At 40.1% G+C, this 16357-nt stretch overlaps 1 protein-coding gene and 1 pseudogene across 1 annotated transcript in view; one reads left to right on the top strand and one right to left on the bottom strand.

Moving 5' to 3' along the window:
- The window catches only part of Fez1 (fasciculation and elongation protein zeta 1), a 47426-nt gene that overhangs the window by 11373 nt on the left and 19696 nt on the right, over window positions 1-16357 (top strand). Inside the window, exon 3 of the mRNA XM_074066466.1 lies at window positions 1463-1562. Within this exon, the coding sequence (XP_073922567.1) occupies window positions 1463-1562 (100 nt within the window). The remainder of the gene's footprint in view (window positions 1-1462; window positions 1563-16357) is intronic.
- LOC109702613 (ubiquitin-conjugating enzyme E2 C pseudogene) lies at window positions 14898-16131 on the bottom strand (annotated as a pseudogene).

Raw genomic sequence — 16357 nt, 5'->3', positions numbered from 1 at the left:
AATAGGCTCTGAAATCCTGCTGAATAGCTGCTTCATGAGCTTTTAATGACTTAGTTTTCTCAGAGTGCTTTCTTATAATGGTAGAAAATAACAAGCAGATGCATTGAGCACTGCCAATAAACTGTGTTTCTTGTATTTGTTTCATTACCAATTGCATGTGTTGTGCACTAGGAAAATCTCTTTGATTATAGACCCATATACCATACACCATTCCCGATTTTACGTTACTAGCACTCACCTCCTACATTATCATGTGTCTGATTTCTAGCTAAATATTTTATACTTATCTGTCTAAATTTCACACTTCTGTTTTCAGCATCTTACAATGTAAATTTGATCTACATATGCATATTTGCTTATTTTAAATGGCTATTTTCTTAGACTAGTGTACTTAAATGAAATATACCTTCTCATATCTTAGTATTACAAGTCTCACTCATGTTTGACATGCACAGGCACCTGTTCTATGCACTAAAGCATTTGTCAATGTCTAGCATTAACTCAAGGGTTGCTGGCTTTGGTCCCTGACATTATTAGAAGCTTGATTTACTGATTTACACTAACTAATGTCTTGGTATCTATTAATTTATGCATTTTCTTGATATGTGTTTGTGACTTCAGAATTATTCTCAACCCTGACATTTTTTTGGGGGGCTGGGGATGGAACCCAGAACTTTGCACATTACTAGATAAGCACTCTACTACTGAGTATACCCCCAGTCTCCCACCCTCCAATTTTCCCCAAAGAAATCTTTCTGAAATAAGTGAGTCAAGTGCTAATATTTGTAGGAAACCCTTTTTTATAATGTACATATCAGAATTTTAAAAAAGAAATGTAACAAAATTAGTAAAAACTGATTGTGTAGACAGAGATGTGGTTTTTGTTTTTTTTCACCTATTTACTTTAGGTGTCAATGGTGGGGACCATGAGGGCAGAATCAGGCTCCCTAGAACATTTGGGGTGATAAATGAGCATTCACAACATTGGCTTTATCCCTTTGCCTATATTAGATGTCAAGAAGTTAATTCTTGATTGTAGATTGCAAGCCTTTGGGTGAAATGTGTATAAACTAGATGATAACCCTGATCTTAAAGAGATTCAGCTAGAAAAATCAGTCCCGATTCCTGACCCCCAGCTCTTTGGGCTGAAGGAAAGGAGGCCTGCCAGAGGGAAAGGAGCAGGAGTACCTGTTAAGTTCAGAGAATGAATTATTTGGTTGGGGTATAGATGACTTTCCTTTCTTTCTGGAGCCCCTTTCCTGGCTCCATGCTCTTGAGTGGTTTTCCCTTGGCCTTGCCTCTAATCCCATTTTCCAGCTTCTGTGCCCCTGAATGCTGGAAGGCAGATGATCTCAGACTGACACACACAGCAGCCTCAATCCTGCCCTGGACGGGCTCTTCCTTCCTCCAGGCGGTGTCAGGCCACAGATGTGTGCTAATGAGAGCTTCTCTTTGTTTATAGGGTTTGGGATGCTCTGACAGACAATTACATCCCTTCACTCTCAGAAGACTGGAGAGACCCAAACATCGAAGCATTGAATGGCAACAGCTCTGACACTGAGGTACCTCTCTATGGCCCCCTATTTACTAGGGCTTGGGAAGATGTGAAATCCAGTTAGAAAAACATTCAGCCACTCAACAGTCTTCCACTGAAATAGCTCAAAATCATTGTTGGGAAGGTAGTGTCACCAAACTCAGTGGATCTGATGGGTTGTGGAGGGGGTAAAAAATAAGGTGAGAGGGACATGTGGTATATTGGAGGTGGTTGGAAGGTTATGTGTTAAAAAGTATAACCACAGAGACTTTCCTTGTTTATTTTTATTTTTTTTGGTGCTGGGGATTGAACCCAGGACCTTGTACATGTTAAGTACACACTCCACTCTTAACCCCCTGTGGGGCTAACTTCTAACTTCTGTGAACTACACCTGCAGAGAAAGGTGGTCTGAAATGAGAGTGACCATCACAGGTCCGTTTTGTGTTCAAATAATGATTTTAAAAAAATGAGGTTTTCTCATCTAAAATGAATAGTGTAGTCCCAAGCAATTATATGAACAATTACTGGGAGACCTGCAGCCTGGTGATGGCTAGAGATAGGGCCAGGGTTTTTTTTTTTTTTTTCATTTTTCTTTTATTATTCATATGTGCATACAAGGATTGGTTCATTTCTCCCCACTGCCCCCACCCCCTCCCTTACCACCCACTCCGTCCCCTCCCTCTCCCCCCCCAATAACCAACAGAAACTATTTTGCCCTTATTTCTAATTTTGTTGTAGAGAGAGTATAAGCAATAATAGGAAGGAACAAGAGTTTTTCCTGGTTGAGATAAGGATAGCTATATAGGGCATTGACTCACATTGATTTCCTGTGCGTGGGTGTTACCTTCTAGGTTAATTCTTTTTGATCTAACCTTTTCTCTAGTACCTGTTCCCCTTTTCCTATTGGCCTCAGTTGCTTTAAGGTATCTGCTTTAGTTTCTCTGCGTTAAGGGCAACAAATGCTAGCTAGTTTTTTAGGTGTCTTACCTATCCTCACCCCTCCCTTGTGTGCTCTCGCTTTTATCATGTGCTCATAGTCCAATCCCCTTGTTGTGTTTGCCCTTGATCTAATGTCCACATATGAGGGAGAACATACGATTTTTGGTCTTTTGAGCCAGGCTAACCTCACTCAGAATGATGTTCTCCAATTCCATCCATTTACCAGTGAATGATAACATTTCGTTCTTCTTCATGGCTGCATAAAATTCCATTGTGTATAGATACCACATTTTCTTAATCCATTCGTCAGTGCTGGGGCATCTTGGCTGTTTCCATAACTTGGCTATTGTGAATAGTGCCGCAATAAACATGGATGTGCAGGTGCCTCTGGAGTAACAGTATTTTGGGTATATCCTCAAGAGTGGTATTGCTGGATCAAATGGTAGATTGATGTCCAGCTTTTTAAGTAGCCTCCAAATTTTTTTCCAGAGTGTTTGTACTAGTCTACATTCCCACCAACAGTGTAAGAGGGTTCCTTTTTCCCCGCATCCTCGCCAACACCTGTTTTTGGTGGTGTTGCTGATGATGGCTATTCTAACAGGGGTGAGGTGGAAACTTAGCGTGGTTTTAATTTGCACTTCCTTTATTGCTAGAGATGGTGAGCATTTTTTCATGTGTTTTCTGGCCATTTGAATTTCTTCTTTTGAGAAAGTTCTGTTTAGTTCACATGCCCATTTCTTTATTGGTTCATTAGTTTTGGGAGAATTTAGTTTTTTAAGTTCCCTGTATATTCTGGTTATCAGTCCTTTGTCTGATGTATAGTTGGCAAATATTTTCTCCCACTCTGTGGGTGTTCTCTTCAGTTTAGAGACCATTTCTTTTGATGAACAGAGGCTTTTTAGTTTTATGAGGTCCCATTTATCTATGCTATCTCTTAGTTGCTGTGCTGCTGGGGTTTCATTGAGAAAGTTCTTACCTATACCTACTAACTCCAGAGTATTTCCTACTCTTTCTTGTATCAACTTTAGAGTTTGGGGTCTGATATTAAGATCCTTGATCCATTTTGAGTTAATCTTGGTATAGGGTGATATACATGGATCTAGTTTCAGTTTTTTGCAGACTGCTAACCAGTTTTCCCAGCAGTTTTTGTTGAAGAGGCTGCTATTTCTCCATCGTATATTTTTAGCTCCTTTGTCAAAGATAAATTGCTTATAGTTGTGTGGCTTCATATCTGGATCTTCTATTCTGTTCCACTGGTCTTCATGTCTGTTTTTGTGCCAGTACCATGCTGTTTTTATTGTTATTGCTTTGTAATATAGTTTGAAGTCAGGTATTGTGATACCTCCTGCATAGTTCTTTTGACTGAGTATTGCCTTGGCTATTCGTGGCCTCTTGTGTTTCCATATAAATTTCACAGTAGATTTTTCAATCTCTTTAATGAATGTCATAGGAATTTTGATGGGAATTGCATTAAACATGTAGATTACTTTGCGGAGTATCGACATTTTTACTATGTTGATTCTACCAATCCATAAGCATGGGAGATCTCTCCACTTTCTATAGTCTTCCTCAATCTCTTTCTTCAGAAGTGTATAGTTTTCCTTGTAGAGGTCTTTCACATCTTTTGTTAGGTTTACACCTAGGTATTTGATTTTTTTTGAGGCTATTGTAAATGGAATTGTTTTCCAATATTCTTTTTCAGTTTGTTCATTATTAGTGTATAGAAATGCTAATGATTTTTCTATGTTGATTTTATATCCTGCTACCTTGCTATAGCTATTGATGATGTCTAGAAGCTTCTGAGTAGAGTTTTTTGGGTCTTTAAGGTATAGAATCATGTCATCTGCAAATAGGGATATTTTGACAGTTTCTTTACCTATTTGTATTCCTTTTATTCCTTCTTCTTGCCTAATTGCTCTGGCTAGGAATTCCAGTACTATGTTGAATAGGAGTGGAGATAGTGGGCATCCTTGTCTGGTTCCTGATTTTAGAGGGAATGGTTTTAATTTTTCTCCGTTAAGTGTAATGCTGGCTGTAGGTTTGTCATATATAGCTTTTATAATATTGAGGAACTTTCCTTCTATTCCTAGTTTTCTTAGAGCTTTTATCATGAAATGATGTTGGATCTTATCAAAGGCTTTTTCTGCATCTATTGAGATGATCAAGTGGTTTTTGTCTTTGCTTCTGTTAATGTGGTTTATTACGTTTATTGATTTTCGTATGTTGAACCACCCCTGCATCCCTGGGATGAAGCCTACTTGGTCGTGGTGAATAATCTTTTTGATGTGTTGCTGAATTCGGTTTGCCATTATTTTGTTGAGGATTTTTGCATCAATGTTCATTAAGGAGATTGAGGGCCAGGGTTTTAATGAAGTTGTCACATAATGGAGAAGAATTTTCTTTTTTTCAGTGTTTGGGATCAAACCCAGGGCCTCATGCATATTAGGCAAGTGTTCTACATTGAGCTGTATCTCCAATTCAAGAATTTTTTTTCTTTCTTTTTTTTTTTTTTTTTGGCAGTACTGGGAATTAAACTCAGGGCCTCATTCTCACTAGGCAAGTACTCTAGCACTTGATCCATGACCCTGATCCTTTTGCTTTTAGTTTGTTTTTCATAGGGTCTCATGTCTTTGCCCTGACCAGCCTTGGACCTCAATCCTCCTATCTCTACCTCCTGAGTAGCTGGGATTGCAGGCATATTCCATCATGCCCAGCCCCTAAGAATTCTTTATGAAATTCAACCAAGGGGACATTTATATGTCTGGACCAGAGTCATACCCTGGGGTTACTGATGTTAAGGAACAAAGGAGCCTAAGGGGTTCCTATAAATAAAGAAGATACTTATTTTGCATTTAGTTGCATGGGCTATGGGGAAGGGCCTTTCACAAGGTCCAGATTGCCCCTCCTGGCTGAATATACAAATAGAATGGATGGTATTTTAGTATAACAGAATATCTCAGACTGAGTGACTTATAAACAACAAACATATATTTCTCACAGTTCTGGAGACTGGAAGTCCAAGATCAAGGCACTTGCAGATTAAGAGTCTAGTGAAAGCCCAATTCCTGCTTTATAAATGGCTCCTCTCTCCTCACATGGTAGAAGGGACCAGTGAGCTCCCTTGAACTTTTTTTTTTCATAAGGCACTAATTCATTTACATGGTCTCCATCCTCACAACCTAATCACCTCCACCAATACTTTGGAGGTCAGGATTTCATCATAAGAATTGTGTGTGGGTATGGTGGGGCGGGATGACACAAATCTTTAGCCCATAGCAAAAGGTCAAATCATTTAATGGCTTTGTCCATGTTAAAAGCCAATTTCTTTTTTCCTTTTTTTTGTGGTACTGGGCTTGAACTCAGGGCCTACACCTTGAGCCACTCCACCAGTCCTTTGTGTGTGTGTGTGTGTGTGTGTGTGTGTGTGTGTGCATGTGTGTTAGATATTTGCCAGAGTCTCACAAACTATTTGTCTGGGCTGGCTTCGAACTGCAATCCTCCTGATCTCTGCCTCCTGAGTAGCTAGGATTACAGGCGTGATCCACTGGCGCCTGACCCAAAAGCCAATTTCTTCTTGGTTGTCTAGTTTCAGCTGTGAAGAAAATTTGACAATATCGTATCAGGAAGGGTTGGCACAGCCCTGTTGACTCAGCAAATGACAGGGGGAGGGGGGATGTCTTTCATTTTCCCTAGGTGCTCCAGAGTTGAGTACAAGTAAAAGGGCAGGAAACAGGTTCCCCTTATTGGGAAGTATATCTGCAGATTATTGTGTAAGATAGCACAGAAAAGAGACAGCCATTTGGCTGACTTGTTAAAAAAGTGGCTATATATATATATATCCTTCGGTGTTTTTTTTTTTTTTTTGCAGTACTGGGGTTCAAACCTAGGGCTTTATGGTTGCTAGGCAGGCACTCTACCGCTTGAGCCATACCCCCAGCCCTCTTCTTAACTCTTCTAATAATTAACGACTCAAAATACTCAGAACCTCAAGGCTTTAATGACTGGGGCATGTCAGGCTTTGAGATGAAGATTTGCTGCAGGCTTATTCAACAGAATTGCAGGAGGCTGTGTCTCAGGTCCAGTTTTAAACTTCTGTCTGCTCATTTTCTCTTGTGGTGTGTAGATGTGTGGTGTTGAGTACTTAAAAAATGCAAAGGGAGTCAATAATGGAATAAGTCTAGTCGCAGAAATCAAATGGGGTCCATCATGATGCTGAGGGCAGATTTTGGCCATCTTACCAACCGTTTGAAGGTTAAGACAAAGGATATACAAGACAGTCTGCCCTTCCAAAGGACTCTAGTTTATCTTCATTTGCAGATTTCCCTTAAGAGGGCTAATATTTCAGGGTGAACTGAATGGCTCTAGGAAGAAGATCTGAAGCTCTGCTCTGTGGAGTTCTTCCACCTAACCCCTGGGAAAAGGACAGGGTAACAAAAGTGAATGGAAGAAGACTGTTTTATCTCATGCCCCTTTATCATCTGGATTAATTACAGTAGAAGAACTTTAATTGACCTCAATCTAAATTACTCAGTAGGTAAGCAGTGCTCTGAATTCCTTCTGTAAAGCACCCTTCCAGAGAAGACCTGGAGTCTTCTCTTGCACAAGCCCTCCCACCTTCCACTTAGCATCCTCCAATCTGTTTATGCTTTTCTTTGTGGCTATAACTAAACAATTCAATCAAATATCATATGTGCTGTTGAACTGCAACTATAAGGAGAGTTGTTTTCACTTTGTGAAAATCAAAGTAACACACATACATACATATATATATATAAACTCTCTATATATGTATATATAGTTTAAAAAATCAAATGATACTTTTCAAATATATAAGTAGGAGCCCTTTGCTTTGTCTTTCCCTACTCTATAGAGGCAACCACTTTCATTTATCTTTGTGGTGCTGGGGATTGAATCCAGAGCCTCACATATACTAGGCAAATGCTTTGAGCTACACCCCCAGCTACACTTTTATTTCTTTTAGCTGTTTTTGTTTTGTTTTGCTTTGGCATCATAGAGCTCCAATCTTCTCCCATCCCCTTCCCTCCCTCACTTCCCCTTCTCTCCCTCCCTCCCCCTTCTCTCCCTCCCTCCCTCCCTCCACTCTCTTTGGTGGTACAGTAAACCTGCTTTATTTGCAGATTTATTACATGTGGTTTTGATTAAGCAGGGTCTAAAAATAATAAATTTTTAAAAATCAAAGAAATTTTAAAAAGAATTACTTTAAATTCCCATGTGCCTTCTGAAGCTCACAGTCAATTGTTTTCAAATCTTTGTGTGATCTGCCTTGTGTTCCGCTGCCCCAAATTTTGTGAAAATCTGCCTCCCCAAAAGCAACTTGTGCCTAAAAGCAAGGTAAAAATTAATGTGCTTAAAGTAAATGATACAGTGAAAATTTGAGACTTGTCGAAAGGCAGCATGTCTTTAGCAGAAGTTGGGCGGTGTTATGGGAAAAATGAATTAAGCATCCACAGTACAGCGCTGAACTCTGTAGATCCTGAGTTGATCCTGAGTTTCCACTGAGTCGTCCTCAATGGCAATCTCCTTGGAACCATATACCCGGAGAGCTACTGGTTTACTGTATTGGAGTTTGAATTCTGGGCCTCGCACTTGGTAAGCAGGTCCTCTACCAATTGAACCACACCCATAGCCCTTTCTTGCATTAGTTATTTTTCCAATAGGGTCTTGCATTTTTGCCCAGTGCCACCTAGGATCCTGATCCTCCTACCTATACCTCCTGCATAACTGGGTCCACAGATGCTTACCGCCATGCCCACCTTGTTTGTTGAGATGGGATCTTGCTAACTTTTTGCCCAGGCTGGCCTCAAATTGTAACCCTCCAGATTTCTGCCTCCAAAGTAGGTAGGATTGCAGGCATGCGCCACCATCTGCCTTCAGAGCTCCAATTTTCTAATAGCACATTTATATTGCATTTATTTGATTTTTAAAAATTGTTAGTTTGGGGGGGCTGTTGATGTAGCCCAGTAGTATTGCTGGGCCTGGTTTCAATCCCTAGTAACAAAATAAATAAACAAATAAATAATTAAAAATCAGTTTGAGCTGTTATCTATAAACTGTATTATGGAAGATGAGGATTTAATTCTTTTACACACCACAGTGCTCAAACTTACCCTTCCCCTTTATAATATAGAGTTGTCACAATTTATAGTTTAGTTCATGTTTCCTTGTGCTATTTAAGTATGTTCACTATTGTAATTAGGTAATGCTGTTTCTGGCTGAAATGTGCAATGTTTTATAAGCATAGTTCCTCTCTCATACAACTTTTAGTTTACCCTGGCATTAAGAATTACCGTGGGTTTTTTGGTTTTGTTTTTATCTTTGCTTAATTTTCAATGTTCTATCATTAGCTCAATCCTAAACTCTAGCTGAAGTGTTCAACCCTAAACTCTAGCTATGTTCACTTATGTGCAGTCCCAAAGGGAGATGTCAGACAAGCTAGGGGGAAACATTTGTATTCATTTGTCCCTTGGTCTGGGGGTAAGAGAGTTTGATTTCAGGACTTCTCATAAATAACAAAATCCATAGATGCTCAAGTTACATATATAATGTGATGCAGTATTTGCCTGTAACCTATGCACACACTCCTGTATACCCTAAATCACCTCTAAATTACTTATAATACCGAATGCAATGTAAATTCTATGTTAATAGTTGTACTATATATTTTTTTGGTGGAGAATAATGATAAGAAAAAAATCTGTATATGTTCAGTAGAGATGCAATTTTAAAAAGTTTTTTTGATCTGCAGTTGGTCGAATTTATGAAAAAGGAACTTTCAGGTAAGGAAGGATGGTTGTAGTTACAGATTCCAGAAACAGGAGGCATGCATGCCCCATGGGGTCACCTAGGGAAGTATCTGCATCAGCCCAGATGCAGGTGGGCTGGGAGAGCCTAGGCTGCCACCTTTGATTGGCTTCTCCTTGGGGAAAGTATAAACAGCTCAGGATTGGATAGTATGAATAATTTCTGTGGGAGCAAAGCTATGGGTTTGTACCCCAGCACCCACCAGTATGTTATATTATGCTCAGTGGGCTCTTTCAACTTGGAATCTTTAAATTCTGCCATGTTTCCTTGTGCTGTTTTTCTGAAGGTTAATTATGTCTGTCTTCTGCCTCTATTAAGATGTGCATATAGTTCTCCTTTATTATTTTGCTATGATAAATTAGATGAATTAATTTTCAAATATTAAGTCAACCTTTCCTCCTCCTCCTCCTCTTCCTCCTCCTCCTCCTCCTCTTCCTCCTCCTCCTCTTCCTCCTCCTCCTCCTCCTCCTCCTCCTCCTCCTCCTCCTCCTTCTTCTTCTTCTTCTTCTTCTTCTTCTTTCTTTTCTTTTTTTTTCTTCGTACAGGGCATCATGCTTGCTAGGCAGGTGCTCTACCACTTTGGCCACTCTACCAACCCTTCTTTTTTTTTTAAGTGGTACTGAGGTTTGAACTCAGGGCCTTGTGATCAATAGGCAGTACTCTATCATTTGAGACAAGCCACCAGCCCTCAACTTTGTATTCTTAGGACAAACCAACTTGATCGTGATGTAACGTTCTTTTATTTATTTATATTTGGTTTTCTAAAATATTTTGGTTGTCCTCCATAGCTTTTTTAGAGAATAACTGTCACAGAGTATACTGTACATATTAAATTGTATAATTTTATGTTTTGAAAAAAACTTATGTTTTCCAAACATAAGTTTGTGAATCATGTATGAAGCTATCATTACACTCAAGATACTGAGCGTATCTGCAGTCTGTCCCTCTTATTCCCAATCTCCAGGCCAGTCTACTTCCTGTTACTATAGAAACATGTACTTTTTTTTGGTCTGGCTTTTTAAACTCAATATAGTCCTTCCTTGTTTCTTTTCTTCCTCCCTTCTTCCCTTCCTCCCTCCTTCCCTTCCTTCCTTCTGTTGCTTTTTTGAGACAAGGTCTAACTATGTAGCCCAGGCAGGCCTCAAACTCTCCATCCTCCTGCCTCTGCCTCCAGAATGCTGAAATTATAGATGTGGACCACTATGCCTGGCTGATTTTTCTCTATTGTTTGTTTTCTGTTTACTGATTTCTTTTCTTAACTTTATGATTTCTTATTGTTAGTAGGAGTTTAATTTGCTCTTCATATTTTTTTTCTTTGAATGGCTCCCACTGAGGTTTGAACTCAGGGCTTTGCTAGGCTCTGCCACTTGGGCCACGCTTATAGCCTTGCCCTTCTTTTTTTTTTTTTTTTTTTTTTTTACTTTCTTATGTTATTATTATTATTTTTTAAGATTCTTAAGCTGGGTACAGGTGGTTCACACCTGTAATACTAGGTACTTGGGAGGCAAAGATCAGGAGGATCGTGTTTTAAAGCCAGCCCTGGGCAAATAGTTCAAGAGACCCTATCTTGAAAAAACTCAACATAGGATAGGGCTGGTGGAGTGACTCAAGTGTAGAGTGCCTGCCTACCAAACATGAGGCCCAGAATTCAAGCCCCAGTACAGGCAAAAGAGGAAAAGATTCTTAAGGTGGGCACTTTGATGCTATAAAGATCTTAAAAAAAAAAAATAAGCATGTTAAAGCGTGAATCTTCTTCTAAGCACTGCTGTAGTTGAATTTCACAAATTTTGAAAGGGTGTGTTTTCATCATCATTCATGTAAAAATAATTTCTAATTTTCTCTTATGATTTCTTTTTTGACACATTTGGAAGTATATTGCTTAATTACAAAGTAGGGGTTTTTACAACTATCATCTTTGTATCATTGATTTTAAATTTAATTTGTCAAAGAACATACTTTGTATGTCTTAAATTTTTAAAAATATCTTCAGACAGATTTATCGTTCAGTATATGGTACATATTTTTCTCTCTCTCTTTCTCTCTCTCTCTCGCTCTCTTTTTGGTGGCACTGGGGCTTAAATTCAGGGCTTGCTAAGTGGGCGCTCTTCTCCTTGAGCCACTCCGCCAGCTCCACATAGTGCATCTTACTGAGTGCTCGCCACACCATTGAAAATAGCTGCATTCTGCAGTTGCTGGCTGTAATGTTCTGTAAATGTCAGCAGGTCAAGGTGGTTGACAGTACTGTTGAATTCTATACCCTAGCTGATTTTTTTTTTTTTTTTGGTTTAGTTTATTCTATCAGTACCTGACAGAGGAATGTTAAAATTTCCAACCATGGGCTGGCAGAGTGGCTCAAGTGGTAGAGTTCTTACCTACCAACTATGAAACCTAGCGTTCAAACCCCAGTAACACACACACACACACACACACACACACACAGAACTCCAACCACTGTTGTGGATTTGTCTCTATATCTTGTTTTGTCACTTTGTGAGTGTGTGTTTTGAAGCTTTGTTAATGGGTGTGTACACTTTGTGATTATTGTAGATTCATGATGAATTGATCCTTTTTTCATTATATAATATCTCTCTTTGTTCCTGAAATACTCCTTCTCTTAAAAGCTACTGGTTTTTTTGTGGTACTGAGGTTTGAACTCAGGGTCTTGTACTTTCTAGACAAGTGTTCTATCACTTGAGGCACACTCCCAGCAAAATCTACTTTTTCTGATATGAATTTAGCCACTCCGACTTAGGAATCCTGTTTGTGATATATATATATGCATATACATTTTGAGGCGCCTCACTTCTCACCTATCTTTTTTCTTTTAATGTGTCTGTTGCAGGTACCATATCATTGGGTCTTGCTTTTTCATGCTGTCTGCACAGTCTATGCTTTTGGTTTCTGAGTTTAGCTGATGATTGTCTATTAGCAGTTAATGTAATACTGACTATTTGGGCCAGGGCACTATCTTGCATTTCTGTTTGCTCCACCTGTTTTCCTCATTTTGTTGTTGATTTTTCTCTGATTTCTCTTTAAGAGGGGTTCACCAGACATTCTTTGGCACTCCATTTTGTGCCTCCTATTGGATTTTTAGCTATACCTCTTTATTTACTTTTTTGACACAGATTCTCACTAAGTTGGCCAAACTGGCTGCTAACCTGGGATCCTCTTGCCTCAGTTTTCAAAGTAGCTGGCAGGAGTGTACCGCAATGCTCAGGTTTTTGTATTTTAATAAAGTGTTTTCTCTAGGGATTGTATTCTACACTGTTCAGTTCTCATCCTGTTTAGAATCAATAGTGTGCCTCTTTACAAAACTTGTGAAACTTGTAACAGTTTAGATCTAAAAATGTTTCCCTCTTGTTTTTTTTTCCATTTCTGCCTGGTTTGGTTTGGTTTTTTGAGTCAGGGTCTCACCAGGTAGCCCAGATTGGCCTTGAACTCATCATCCTTTTGTCTCAGCCTCCCCCATGCTGGGATTACAAATATGTGCCACCACACCTAGCCTCAGATTTAAATGGTTTTTCATCATTCCTTTTCAGCTCCAAAACTTTTTTTTTATGGGACTTCTTGTAATATAGGGCCACAGGTGACAGATTTGTTCAGCTTCCATGTATTTTACGTCTTTTTCCTTTGTTTAAGAACCACAGCCTTGCACTGCCTGTATCCAGTGCCTGGAAACAATTGACTCATAGATTTTGTCCAGATGTATGGTTGCTATGGCAGGCGGGGTAAACCCAATGCTGCTTACTCTGAAATGTCTTAAAGAAGCCATCTCTTCTGTTTTTGCTTTTTGGAATTCTTTTGTTTGGGCATCGGGCTTCTCAAATTCATCTTCAGAATCCCATTTTCTATGTACTACTTACACTCTTCTGGGGATTTTCTCAACCTTCACCTTCATTTAAAAAAAAAAAATCTAAGTTTGCCAGGTGCCATTGGCTCAAACCTGTAATCCTAGCTGCTTAGGAGGCTGAGATCAGGAGACTCATGGTTTGAGGCCAATAGATGGTTTGGACAAATAGTTGAGGAGACCCCATCTCCAAAATAACCAGAGCAAAATGGACTGGGGGTGTGGCTCAAGTGTAGAGCACCTGCTTTGCAAGCAATTCCAACCCCAGTTCTACTGGGAAAAAAATCTAAATTTTACTATCATACTTTTCATGTCTAACAGTGCTGTCTAGTTTTCTGACAACTCTTACAAATAGATCATGTGTCAAGGGTGCAATGGATGCTTTCTGTTATCTCCCGGAGGGCAGTCACAATGGTTTCTGAGCGGGCATTTCAACCATTCTCTATATTGCTTTTGATCTCCCTTTTCCATGTATGTTTCAGCCCCTATTCCTTCACACTGGGAGTTGTTCTCACATGTCTAGCAATCCTCAGGCATTTATTTATTTATTTAGTATGGAAAAGTAAGGCAGTAGGAGGCTGGGCTTTCTGTGGGGTGAGGGCTTGCCCCTGCTGGACCACACTGTTGAGTGACAAGTAAGGACCAGTTCTTTTGCTTGGTGATCCAGAAAGGGGCATGTGCCTGTAAATTTGCAGTATCCAGTCCTCCAATTAGACTCTTCGACTGTCTTGCTTGCGAATGGATCTGGGTGCCAGTGTTCCTCAGATCCAATTTGGGGAAGGAGGTGGGAGTCTCTCCGGTGAGTCTGTAGATTATCACTTGCTCCCTCTGTTTTTAGTAAGAATCTTTCCCCACTTCCAGGTGGCCTGGCATTTCTTGAGTCCAGAGCCTTGCCAAGTCAACCTGCCCAGAGTAAAGTCTCCAGTCATTCTGAGGGTGAGAGAAAGGTAGTTGCTATTCTGTATGGAATAGGAGAAGAGACCTGGGGTCTAGCTGCTCCCAGTGAAAAACACCAGAACATTCTCCTTTTCAGCCCTATCTCACACTGCCACCCAAGGGCTCCCATTCCCAAGCCTTTCAACATCTTTAGTGAGAATCCATTTACCTTTCAAGCTTCTTACCACAGGACGTAATTCTCTCCAGCCCCCTTGGCCATTACTGCTTTCCAGTATTTCTTTTGTTGCTGTCTTTCTCCAGTTCACTTTGACTCTGTGGGATTTTTTTTTTTTCAGTACTGTCATTGAATCCTGGGCCCTGCACATTTTAAGAATTATGTTGTAATGTGAATGCTGCAAGAAAGATTCTGTGGAACTCTACCTAGGGGCGCATCATAGAACTTGGCCTTATAGGGAGACTTGGTAAATAAAATAAGTATTCATTTATATTTTTAGGTAAAAATAGTATGCTTGAGTTATATATGTACTTATTGTTATTATTATTATTAAACAATTATCCACTGTGAGGTTTTTCAGTCCATCAGCCTATTCTGTTCCAGTCATGATGTAAAAGACAGTCTCTTTTGACCCCTATAATCTTTGTTTAACAACACACAGTTGTTGTCTAGGACAAAAGGAGATGGAAGTCCTGGGCAGGAAGTTACATTTTTCTGTTCTCCAGGTGATAAACTACAAAAGTAAAGAATCTGTAAAGGTGATAAAGGATCTGTGGAGGCAAGACTGTACTTAGGTGGTCATAGCACTACCCTTTACAGCTGTCTTTGTGGAGTGCTCATTAATTCTTTCAACTATTTGTTGCCTACATGCTGTGGAACATCTGGCTGTGGGAATACAGAGTCATTGGCTTAACCCACACAGATGCTTCCTGGCTGTTCATAAGCATAAAAGGAAGATAACTGCCCGTTCCTCAGGCTGAGTACATACCGATGGATTTCTTTTTTCACTTTTTGTCTGGAGGTGAAAAAATGTATCTTTGTTCTCTTAATGTTAGTCAGAGAGGCAACCACTCATGAATCAATGGTGGCAAGGGGAGGGAAATTACCATGTAAAGGCTAACACACAGTAGAAATTCCCTTTTCTATGGAGAGAATCATCTGGAATGCTATAACAAAGGTCACTGGTTAATAAGCATTATTGGACACAAAGATTCAACAGAATTTTAACCCTTGTTTGACTACCATGCAACAAGATTTCAGTGTTAGGGCTTCTGCATTCATTTTGTGTGTGTGTGTGTGTGTGTGTGTGTGTTTACAAAAACAACCAAAATGTATTTATTTAATAGACATTGCAAGGGCTCAACCAGCGACTTAATTAAAAAAAAAAAAACAGAAACAAAATAAAAATGACACCACAGCTCAAGATACGAAGGAAAGGACAGACCCTTTAAGGAAAAAATAAAGACAACACAAGGAGAGACTGGGCAGCCTGTGTCACGGCTACTGGCTGACCCTCTTTTACTAGGTTTCTTGCAAATACAGTCTTTTTTTTTTTTTTAATGGTATTGGGGCTTGAACTCAGGGCCTACACCTTGAGCCACTCCACCAGCCCGTTTTTATGTATGTTGGGTATTTTTGATGGGTCTCACAAACTGTTTGCCTGGGCTGGCTTTGAACCTCGATCCTCTTGATCTCTGCCTCCTGAGTAGCTAGGATTGCAGGCGCCCGGCATTGCAGATACTTCTTAAAAGCTGTGGGGCTTTTCCAGAGCTTGACAGCCTGTGTGTTCAAAGGGCTATCAATATGGAGTTCTCCTAGCAGGCTCTGGATGGAGAGCAGGATGGTCCTGACATTTTATAGTCCTCAAGGATGTCCAGGATGTTACTCTGGGTGTCCACGCAGGGATGGTGGCAGGGCATGAGGAACTTCACTGTCAGTGGGTGTTAAGAATAGATACTGGGGAACTGTAGGGAGAGCTCATCCTCAGGTCTTCACAGACTGTGCCAGCTGCTCCACGGATGGCCCCTACCCATTTGAAAAGGTGGTCTGACTCAGGGAAGGGACAAGTTCTTTGTCACCAGATGTCATGAGGATCATTACTTCCTGTTGTAGCCTCTTTCTTTGGCAATGACCCCCTATTTGGACCAGCTCCTTGTGAGCAGTAGTGAGGCTGGTGACAACTGTGTGGCAGTTTGGGGAGGCCATCCTGGCAAAGCTGGCAGAGAAATAGGAACTCAGAGACCACCACTGAGACTACCTCTGCATTCATTTGAAGCTTTAAGTTACAAGGTGACAACCCTGAGGCACTTCCTTGCCCCCAAAC

This window comes from Castor canadensis, chromosome 2, assembly GCF_047511655.1.
Source record: "Castor canadensis chromosome 2, mCasCan1.hap1v2, whole genome shotgun sequence".
In the NCBI taxonomy this organism is placed as follows: domain Eukaryota; kingdom Metazoa; phylum Chordata; class Mammalia; order Rodentia; family Castoridae; genus Castor; species Castor canadensis.
Note: the sequence above shows the minus strand (reverse complement) of the source record. Positions and strands in the feature narration are given on the sequence as shown.